At 38.6% G+C, this 11,951-nt stretch overlaps 1 protein-coding gene across 3 annotated transcripts in view; it reads left to right on the forward strand.

The window, feature by feature from the left end:
* LOC145464958 (protein O-glucosyltransferase 2-like) overlaps window positions 1-11,951 on the forward strand; it is a 176,052-nt gene that overhangs the window by 47,856 nt on the left and 116,245 nt on the right. For all 3 annotated transcript variants that reach the window (XM_081448770.1, XM_081448771.1, XM_081448772.1), the window contains exon 5: window positions 5,448-5,614. In XM_081448770.1, coding sequence (XP_081304896.1) covers window positions 5,448-5,614 — 167 coding nt within the window. The remainder of the gene's footprint in view (window positions 1-5,447; window positions 5,615-11,951) is intronic.

The following is an 11,951-nucleotide window of genomic DNA, read 5'->3' on the forward strand; positions in this document are numbered from 1 at the left end:
CGTTTTTCAATCATGAACATAGATGACGTTTTAGTCCATGGCAAAGACAAGACTGAACACAATCAGAGGTTAGAAGCAGTACTCAAGCGTCTGGTTGAAGCTGGCGTGACACTCAACCTAGACAAATGCCAGGCAGATCCTGAAATGCTACAAGCAATTGCAGACCTACTGCCACCTCAGAATGTGCAAGAAGTGAGGACATTTCTTGGCATGGTGAGCCAACTAAGCAAGTTTTCCGAGCACCTCGCTGACAAGACAAAGAGCATCAGAGAACTTCTTCACAAAGGGAACCAATGGACATGGGGAAGTGACCAACAGAAAGCATTTGAGCAGATCAAATCTGACCTCACACAAGCTCCAGTACTGGCTCTGTACGATCCAAACAAGGAAACCAAAGTGGCAGCTGATGCTTCATCCTTTGGCCTAGCTGGGGTAATTCTTCAATTCCAACCCGACAACTACTGGCGACCAGTCTCATTCATATCGCAAGCAATGACGCTCACTGAAACCAGATGTGCACAAATCGAAAAAGAAGCCCTAGCGCTCACATGGGCATGCAAACGATCCTGGGAGTACATTGTGGGAAAATCAATCTCTGTGGAAATGTGCCATAAACCCCTATTGCCACTCCTGAGTACTCACACACTGGATCAACTTCCGCCAAGAATTCAAAGATTTAGAATGCGACTGATGAGATTCCACTTCAAGGAGATCAAGCATGTTCGTGGAAAGAAGATGTACATAGCCAATGCGCTTTCAAGACTCTAACCCCGAAGCCAAACAGTGAAGTCAACAATTGACGACGATGAAATGCATGCACACATTGGAAGCGTGATCTCATTACTGCCTGCCTCAGACGCACGATTACAGCAGATCATGGAAGCACAGGACAAGGATCCTGTCTGCAGGCAGATCAAAGTGTACTGCCATGAGGGATGGCCTGACAAGTATTCATTAAACGATGCAGTGAAACCTTATTGATCAAGCAGGGGTGAACTGTCTGTTGCGCAGAACATTCTGCTCAAAGCATCCAGGATCATGATCCCTTCTTCCATGTGTCTTGAGATACTGGATAAGATCCCTGAAGGACACCAGCGAATCACTAAATGCCGTGAGCGGGCCAAAAACTCTGTTTGGTGGCCAGGACTCAGCCGAGAAATCCAGGATCTGGTGCAACAATGCGGAGTTTGCGCTCTTCAAAGGGACAACAAGCCTGAACCGCTTATCACGACACCCTTACCTGACCATCCCTGGCGAATCGTAGCCACAGACCTCTTCGAGCTGAAAGGTGTTGACTACCTTATTGTATAGACTACTTCTCAAGATATGTAAAAGTAGCAGCTATGCAGAAGACTACAAAGTCAAGTGAGGTCATTAGAGCACTTAAATCGCTATTTGCAAGACATGGGATCCCAGAGCAAGTGCCATCTGACAATGGTCCTCAGTTTGACAGTGCAGAATTCTCTTACTTTTCTAAGGAATGGGGATTCAAGCATAGCACAAGTAATCCTCGATTTCCCCAAGCAAATGGAGAAGTTGAGCGGGGAGTTAGAACTATGAAGAATCTTCTAACAAAGGAAAAAGACCCTGCTAAAGCATTACTAGCCTATCGCTCAACACCACTAGCATGCAAGTTCTCTCCTGCCCAGTTGCTGATGGGAAGGCAGATTAGGAACAGCGTTCCGTTATTCCACACCAGCTGAACCCACAGTGGCCTGACTTGGATAACCTGCGTGCACGAGAAAGCATGAGCAAATTGAAGCAGGAAACAGTATTCAACACCAGGCACAAAGCCAAGCCCTTGCCTTCAATTGGACTGGGTACTGAAGTTTTCATCAAGGACCTTCAGCGGTCAGGAAAAGTCATTGAAGTGGCATCAACACCTCAGTCATATAAAGTTGAAACACCGACCAGCACAATAAGAAGAAATTGTATTCACCTTACTCCACTACCAAATCAGCAGGAGCAACATGAGCGACCGACACCAATGGTGAACCAAGTTCCCGGAGAGGACAAAGTGGCAACACCTGTTCGGAAGGACATTCCCGTTACAAAGGGAGACATTCAAGTACCCCCTGTAACACCCATTCTTGCTACTAGGCCTAAGAGAATTATAAAACCATCGCTGAAAGTTAGAGAGAATCTAGGTTTAGTTTGGGATGACGCTGTGTTATAAGATTCCATGTATTGTTTGTCAGTCTTCTCATGCTTAGTTCGTTCCCTAGATACTCTTGAACAATGGGGGGAGATGTTGTGTTAGCTTACATGAAGTATTGTTCAAGTTAGTTACGTGCGAGATGCATTTTGGTTATTAAAGATGGTGTCTTGAAGTAAACATGTGTTGTTCACTGAAGACTATCGTAAGCCCAAATAACTCGACAGTATTTATAGGAGGTTCGCTCGCATCCGATGCTGAAAGAAATCTGGAATGACATCCATATGAAATGTTCCGCAGGTCAAGTAATAGCTGTAGATGACTTCTGCTCGATTTACAAAGCCACCATTTTCAGTACTGAACAGATAATTTTAGGAATCAAAGCTTTGCAGTTCGTCGAATCTCTACGGTTGAAAGATAAATTATTTCCATTTCTGACCTCTTTGAATTCGATTTTAACTTGTCGGAATTGACCCTACCTTTGGAACTTTCCTTCTTAGATATCTGGACTTGTGTATGAAGTGTATCAGTGTATCACTGTCCAACAACATGGTTGTTGACAGATATTGTGTTTTCGTTCATCGACAAGAGAGCTGAGAAGTAAAACCTACGAAGAAAAGGGTTGAATAATTCCAAATCAAAGCAATGTTTTGTTCATGAAAACTTGTGTAAAGCTTGACTAATCGAGTTTTGCCTGCTGTATTTCCTTATCAACCAAAAGGAATCATAAACAACTGCTGATGAGCTGTGGCTCTTTCAAAATAACAAAAATAATTTGGAATAAATGGAATTAAAAAACTAGAAGTTTAATGGGAGAAGTAGGATATGTTTTGCTTCAAAGTGAGTGATAAAAAATAGTTGTATTCGTCCCCTGCACCAGGTCACACTTCCAGCAAATTCTTGTTCTACTCACAAATCCAAGATTAAATATGTACTGTGTGGATCTATTTTGTAGACAATGGGATAACACGATTTTGGTCTTGCTCAACTTCCTTGAATGTGTTTAAAGTAAAAGGTCTACAAATGACTTTGCCTCAGACATTGCCAATGGCAATATCAATGTTCAAACTGATGAGAGTTTGAGATGTTAACTGAAAGAGAGGCAAACTCACACTGATTCAATTAAACTGTGCACGTGTTTTATAGCTCAAAAATATAACTTATTTTGAATTTCATTAATTACAACGTCAAGATTCTTTAGTTCTTCCTTTCTTGCAATTGTCTCTGGGCATTCCACTTCAATTTTGTCAACGCAAATAGCATCTTCATCGCAGGCTTCTCCCAGTTCACAAGCACTAGAATCTTTCAATTTCAAGCCGTTGCGTCCATACCAAAGAGTGTGTAATACACCGCTCTTAACGTCTTGATCGCAATGATCGAGTTCCAAAGAGGTGAGATAGATGGCAGTCCAAGGAAACTTGGGCAGCTCAGTTAGGTAACTTTCCCATGTCTGGCCAAGCTTAAATCCCAGTGTTCTGCAAATACTTTCCACAGTCTTCATCACGATTGCAAGGTCTACTTGCTCGCGGGCTTCATCATGGTAATAATTCCTCGCGTCTTCAGTGTCCATCATTAGACAGGAGTGTTCTCCTTGGCTTGGCTGAGGAATTGTGCAGCCATTACAGTGATTTACTTTCTCTTTGTGGATGAGCTCATCACAAAACCCAGCATACACAAGTTTGAACACATGGCCAATAATGGTGGCTACTTTGCGTTGAATGTTCTCAACTTTGTCCACAGTCGACTGACATTTAGTTGTTGATTGCACTCGAAACATGTTTTTGGTTTGCGGAAACAAACTTAAGATAATGTTTGGTTGAATTCTACTAGTGAAATGGCGTGTTTGACGAAAACTGGCCTTTTATTTTGAAATACAATAGATTTACGACAACCAATCAGCATTGGGGTTGAGCAATATGTCTCAAACAATCACCGTCATTTTGGTCTGTCTCTTCATGCGCTTCGACGTAATTTATTCCATAATAAATTAACAAAAGACCGCCAACTTTTCTTGCTTTGTGACGTCATCGTGTTCTGGCTGCCCACTTTATGTAAATGGCTGCCCTTCAAAGGGGTGCCAATAATGTGCCCCTCACTACTTAAGAAGGGAACAAGTAAGTATTGTGGGTTCACCCTTCCCTTCAGACTTTCTCTTAATTTAAGGAGCATTCATACAACACTACACATTATTTTTAGAACTACTGGGAGACAATTGGTACCCAGGCTTTTAATGTAGAACAATCTTGTTACTTTGTGTAATTATAGTGGACCAAAGGGCTCAATCAAGAAAAAACCCCTTCCTTTCTCTGAAGATCTTTCATAGCTAAATGTACATGTCCTCCAAAAATATGGCACAACACTGCAAGAACTCTACAGGCACTGACTAGCGTTATAGTGGCGCTGGGTGAATTGTGAATAGTAGACTACTTTCTAGGCTAATTGTTGAAAGAAAAACATGTTGCACAACTTTTCTCAATTTCAATTAGGTGATTTACACTCGTGCTAAATTTCCCTTTGATTTCTTTAGTGTATTGAATCTTCAAGGTCAGTTCAGAATGAGTAAATTAACCTGAGCAATGCAGCTCATACAGTGTCAACAAAATGTCTTCAGCATCCATGTACAACGTAAAGAGCCCTTTTTGTCTAAACACCCAAACTTCAGCTCAGAACTAACCTAAACTAAGTATACCAGGAACTAATAATAATCTTCACATGGCACCATGACTTGTTTTGGGCAATTGATATATATCCCAGGTAAAATAACTTGCCAACCAAAAGGCTAAAGAAAGTAACAAATAAAATCAGCATCTTATTTCGATAAAGAAACCTGTTTCTAATAAACACACCCCCCCCCTTAGTCTCCCTTAATAACCTGTCAAAATTCAACTAGGCCATAGGACTCTAGGCCCACACATGTATGCAATGCGACCTATTTTTGAGATTCATCGGGGGTCTTAAGTCTTTGTCTTTGAGGTTTGGAGGGGGTCTTAATTAGATCTTAGTTTTTGAGACACCTGTTTATTGACTAAGCAAGCCTCCATAACTTGTAAAGCAAAACCATAAATTAACCTATACATGTTAAAATGAATATTTTCATCATGACCATGATTGTGGTGACATTTTCCCTGATCATGTCCAAATGTTTCTCTTAACATACTCAAAATATGTACATGAAAGCTGAAGTATCGTAAGTTAATTCTATAGGTCTTTTCATTCCTAGATCTGGTCAATTCACAAGTTGGTTCTTAGTAAGAATCTTTGATAATTACAATAATTATTTTTTTAACTATAGGTCGTTCTTCCTGACATGGAGTTCTTTGTCAACCTTGGTGACTGGCCACTTGTTAAGCTCAGCACAAATCCTCTTCCAATTCTTTCCTGGTGTGGTTCAGATGATACCTTAGACATTGTCATGCCTACGTATGATCTCACAGAATCTACACTGGAGACAATGGGAAGGTATGTACATCAAAAGTCTTTTATGAAGAGGTGTCAGGAGAAAGAAAGGCAAGGAAAAAGGAGGGGAATTGAGAAGATAGTTTATCCATCTTAAGAAAGTTCTCTACTACGATTACAAACTACAGACTGTAAGGAGTTGGAAGAGATGCTTTTTATGTGTTCTTAAAGATGGTTAACCCATTGACACCTGGAGATTTTTCGCAAAAACGCATTTTTGGACATCTTGGACATTTTGAGCATGGATATCAGCTAAATATTAGCTCCAATCTACCCAAAAAGGCATTTGCAACATGATAGCATGCCTTTCTTTTCACTAGTATCGTGTTTTATAACATTTTGCTTGGGCATGTGTATAAATCAACATTTTAAGATTCTGGGCAAGAAAATTAAGGGACCTACACGTGACATTATTTTTTAACAAACTATTTGCATTCTACAACAGGAGAACACATTCTAATCCCATCATTCCTGTGGGAATGACGGGATTAGAATGAACAATCGATTTGCAGCACTTTGCATTTGTGCCATCTTGGTACGACTGGCACACATGACCTCAAAAGTGATGTGATGCCTCTCTTTGAAGGTTATAACCCACATGCTGTGCATTTCCAAGTGCTTTTTTTATTTGTTGTCCTACAAAGGAATCTTAACAGTTTTCCCCAAGATTATATTAGTGAAGTTGTGTTGTTCTAGCTAGCTAAAATGGCTAAAGATACTTATCTGAATGTTCACATTTTTTCCAAAACTTTAAATTTGTGGGTACCATACCAGTTTGTGATCTGTCAAGTCAGCAATTCATCAATTGCAAGGTTTGACTGTATAATAGCGTGAATAAATCAACAGGACTTAACTAACCTTGGGAGAGACTGCAAAGATTCCAATGTAGCACAGCAGATGACAAAAAGGAAATGGAAACGCACACCACTCAAGGAATGTCGCTGCATGCATGCTTAATTGATGCAAGTTTACACATAAGTTAAAAATGTTCATATTTGGGAATTAAGTGTATGTACTGTATTCTTTTCTATAGTTTTACACAGTACATAACTTTACTAAATGACGCGCCATAAGTAAGTAAGTGAGTAAGTAAGCAAGTAAGTAAACTTTATTTGATAAGTAGGTTGTAGAGGGGATTTGGCAGCCGAAGGGCTGATGTGGACCTACTATACACAAAATATAAAATTTTGTTTAGTGTAATGTGACATTTGATGCCAGTAAATGACACAAAAATTAAACAATACCCCCAAAAATACACAATACGGCAAACCCTTCAAGGCAAATGACATAAATGGGCTTTAAGTGCCTACAACCCCCAAAACAATATCGATACATTCTTGATCATAATTCCGAAAAAAATTTTGCTTTTGGTTGAAACCGCAATTTTTTATGAATTTTCAAAGTTGTGAAGAATCGCTATAATGAAAACCATTATCAAGTCAAAGAACCAGTCCAAAGGATCTGAGTCTAAGTGCATTTCGTGACGTCATACGAGGAGATCATTCGTACAACATTCACTTCCCCACTTCGAGTTGTTGTACAGTACTGTGCAAAAGTAACGAGAGGGAATTTCGACGAAAGTTGGCCTTTGTTTTTGCGAATTTTCCTTGAAACATTGCGGACTTTTTGAACGAACATTTGTACCGCCCACAAGAAAATTCAAATAAATTTCGACAATAATTATCATGGTTGATCGAAAATTCGCAAGACACAGCAAAAGTTCGAAGAAACGAACTTTCAAGCCAGGGAAATATCGAAGAACTGATGTGCAAAGGAAAGGGAAGATCACCGAACTTTTGAGGCATAAAAACAAACAACACCACATCACTTCCCGCGGGCGTGAGAAACATTTTTCGTGTCAGTGCTCATTAGTGCTCTTTCTTGTCCCGGAAGGAAGCCTTCTTGTAACACGGAAGAAAAAGTTTTTACAGCCAAAGACATGTAATTGAATGCAATTTAATGTGACAAGGATTATGATTCAATTTGACCAGATGAATGTGAATTTCGAAGCACACCTGTACGTGTCAACACAAACATGAGAATTTCTTGTCAAAATTTAAGGCGGATTTAAGCCATTTTATCCCCGATCATGTTCAAAATAATAATGAGAATACTGTCATTCGCTTTGAAGATGTGAAATTTATCGAAAGAAAAACCTTCTAAGGACTGCTCTGAACATTTTTGCACACGAAACCGCCTCAGCTTACTTGCCGTCTGGTCGGCCATGATAATACTCTTCGCTTCACTGCACTCACGAGTTTTTTCATAAGTCGTTTAACAGAAGGAAAGCCTTTTTTAAAGGAGAGAAAACTATTCAAAGACCGAAACGTGTAGGTGAACATGATTTATTTTGATTGCAATTAGACTTACTTACCTGTAACTTATTGTTACTGCTGTCGAAAGAATCCAGTCACAATGTTTACACTTCCAGTTAGATTGTTTTATCCTGACTGCATAAAAATCCACTATTCGATGAGAACATTGTTGTGCCTTGAAAATGGGAAATTTATCGAGTACTGAGTTAATTGTTCCTTTCTCTAAGAATACAAAACTCCACTCTCAAATTAAGGACTGTTTAGAATACTACGAACATTGAGAACATAGTTGGCCGTGGCAATTGTAGTAAGGAGCAGCTGGCATGTCAACATAACTTAAGATGCAAATTTATTCCTTACTGTCAAAATTCCGCAATGCCGAAAATAGATTTGTTAACTGATAAGCACTTTAAAAGGAACTAAATCAACCCTTTTCACAACTTAAGAATGACCGCGAGAAAAGGCTACCCTTCTTCATCTTAACTGTTAAAGTTGAAATAATAAAACAACCAATGTACATGTATAGAGAAAACTATTGGATGAGAACGTTGCTGTGCCTTGAAAATTGGAAATTTATCGAGCACGGAGGTAATTGTTCCTTCCTCTAAGAAGACAAAACTCGACTCCCAAATTAAGGACTATTTAGTACACTACGAACATTGACAAAACAGTAGTGAGGAGCAAGCAACGTGTCAACACAACTCAAGATGCAAATTTATTCCTTACTGTCAAAATTCCATAATGCCAAAAACAGATTTGTTAACTGATAAGCACTTTAAAAGGAACTAAATCAACCCTTTTCATAACTTAACAATGACCGCGAGAAAAGTCTAACCTTCTCCACCTGAACTGTTAAAGTTAAAATAATGAAGCAACCAATGTATATGTGTACCAATGTACACTTGGATAACTGACTTGGAGACCTTCAAACCGTAATTGCTTGAAAATTGCGACAGGTTGAAGACCGCATTCAGTAAGAGCTTGAATTCGTTCTCATTTATAGTTGCATACCTCTCGCTCGTTTTTTTTCTCAGCATTTTGATCCTCAGGGTTGGGCATGTTTCTAAACAACAGATGAGCAGATAACGGACAGTCAAAGAATTTGTTCGTTCCTTGAGAATTTTCGGTTTAGCGAAGCACCAAGAGAAACGTGTGTTCAGCTATAATAATAATAATAATAATAATAATAATAATAATAATAATAAAAAAACAAAAAAAATAGTTGGATACCTTGACCATGATTGCTTACTGAGTAATGATTGCTATGTGAAATCTTACTAAATAAAAGCAAAGTAGGTTGCCATGCTTATGCAACCATCAGTTGTCGTATGAGCCAGTCACGAGAATTTTATTGTTAGTTGAAAGCCTCACGTGAAAAGCTCGAAAATTCAAATAACCTATGTGTATACTGTGTGAACATGCGAATGACCTTTTGAAAATTCGAATTGCTCATCGAAACTTCGCATGAAACTTCGACACGTTCAACGAAAAGTTGAGCGACTTTTCAAGCAGCCTTTCGCCAACATCACTGATATTTCGAAGATGTTAAAACAATAGCGGCATCAAAATTCGCGGACAATTCGTTCAAGTTTCGTTTCCTTCGAAAATTCACTTTTTTGCCACTGTTCATCGAAATACATCCAAATTTGTTGAAATTCGCTCTCATTACGTAGTTACGTAGCCAGCATTTGTAATTTGATACTTTTGTTCCCTCACCAAGTATGCAACAAGATACCTTGGCTTCCACGAAAATATAAGAAAGATGTTTCTTTCACTCACTGCTGGAGATAAATGGAGAATAAAAATTAACTGTCTGCTGAAAAGTCGAAGAGGAACGATTTTGTTGTATTTAAAACGCAAATTTTCATTTCATTGATAAACTAAAACTAAGCTAATAATCAAATAGACACGTCAAGTCACAGAATAGTGTGTTCTTATTCTGTTGCCAGCTTTGGTGTTAACAATAAAACCACATCAAACTAATACACAATGCTATCGAGTAATACAACTGAGGAGCGTTTCAACAAGAAGTATTAAAGGAAGAGATCTTTACTTGACCGAAATTATATCCCACATCGGTGAGTCACCTCATCGACTGATGAAATTAACTGGAGGTTTCAGTAAGTGCCACGGAGTCTAGATCTGCCGCAATAATAACAAAGTTTCTTTTGCCATAAATTTACTAGTTTTATATGTAACCAACGCAGGAAAGTTGTGGCTGAATATGAACTTTTGGCTCACTTTCATAGAAGATGAAACAAACAAGCTGCTAAGGAGAAGCAATATGTTTCCATTCTTTATTTGAACCCTGGCAAACACAACAGACAACATTTCTTGAATCGAGCTATGGAAGAATCCAGAAGATACGACGCCACAGTAGCATTCTTTGCAACAAAAAAAGGAGAACTGACGTTACCTGAAATGTAGCCGCTATCCCCGGTCAATACGAGAGTGTGGTATCACTCATTACAAATAATAATAATAATAAAAAAAACGTGCATCTGAACTCAAGAACAGAGTTTATCACACTAGCAATGCTAGAGCACATGTATCTTACATGTTGTGTTCTACCACTGGGAAAAGAACTCAACATTCACGGGTAGTCCCGTATCAAATGTATCTTTCACCTAACATACAGTGGACTTTTGACCCTAACTAACCTGCGCATGCATTTGGAGCAAATTGCTTTTGTTCTTAAGAGAATAGCACCACAAGGATAGCATGAGATTTGCAAAACCACATATATATTTTTGTCATGTTATTAAAGAAAGTAACGTAAGTATGACACGTTTTGTGTAATGCACACGGGCACCATTTAGCTACCCCATCCAGCCCCACTTCCCACAAGGCTAATTGATTAATTGAAATTCATTAATTAAACAAACGTTAAAGTTTACATCTTACTGTGTAATAGTGTTAGTGCCTGACCAAACAGCAGCCCCCTAAACCATCCCAATAGTGCACTCTGCACTAAAAAGGCTGGCATGAGCAGGAATGCCTTCATTCGAAAAGAAAAATTCTGAGCCCAGATTTAAAGGAAAGTGAAGACACTGAAAGCTTTGAAAGAAACTGTTGCATGTGTTTACAGTCCATCTCTTGGATATGGGGATAAACAATCTTTTTTATTCACTGATATGTGGACAAAAGAAAAGAAAACAGTAAATTATCGGTTTACAGAAAGAAAAGTTACAATCATTTGTACTTACTTGTCTGCTACCCATTGAATCCTTTTGAGATCTTTTATACAATATCTATTAGTTTCTGTGTTAATTATTAAATTAATTATTAATTTTCATAAATAGTCTTTTTGAAACACATTTCAGAATAAAAACTAGCAATAAAAAATGACGTTTCAATGTCCCGGAGATCATTTTCAAGTTGTAGAAAAGGCAAATGAAGTATACATATATAAGTACAAATTTGGGTGTAAAAATGTCCAATGATAAAATATGTAAATACAAGCGCCAAAATGTAAGTGTTGAAGTTATAAAATACCATAAAAAACTAATAAGTAACTTTGCACGGATTGAATCTGACTGTTTGTTCAAAGTTGGCTTAAGCTCCTTCATAAAGAGCATTTTGTAGATCAGGCAGGTGCATTTACTGTGGCTCTTTCTCAAGATCTTAGAATCACGATATAATTGTGTCACTTGGGACTGTTCCATGTTGCTCTTTAATGTGATTCCCGATTGAAGACAATCCTTTGTGTTCCTCAGCGCACTGATAGAGGTGTTGGCCGTATACTTGACATAGTTTGCATCACACAAACCACACTTGTAGTAGTAAACAACGTGTTGTCTTTCCTTTTCTTTCTTTTCCTTCATTTACGTTACGCTGGGTACTGAAGTCAGAGAATGTCTGTCTGAGACGATCACATTCCAGGTGGAGCAGTTGCCAGGTAGATGACACTTTAAAGGCATGATCCAGCATTGTTTTTAGCAATGACTTCTTGTATCTAACATTGACGTGGCTCTTGTAATGTAGTAATAATCCATGTCAGTTGGTTTTCTGTACGCCCTTGTCTC

This window comes from Orbicella franksi, chromosome 13, assembly GCF_964199315.1.
Source record: "Orbicella franksi chromosome 13, jaOrbFran1.1, whole genome shotgun sequence".
NCBI classification, from domain to species: Eukaryota; Metazoa; Cnidaria; class Anthozoa; order Scleractinia; family Merulinidae; genus Orbicella; species Orbicella franksi.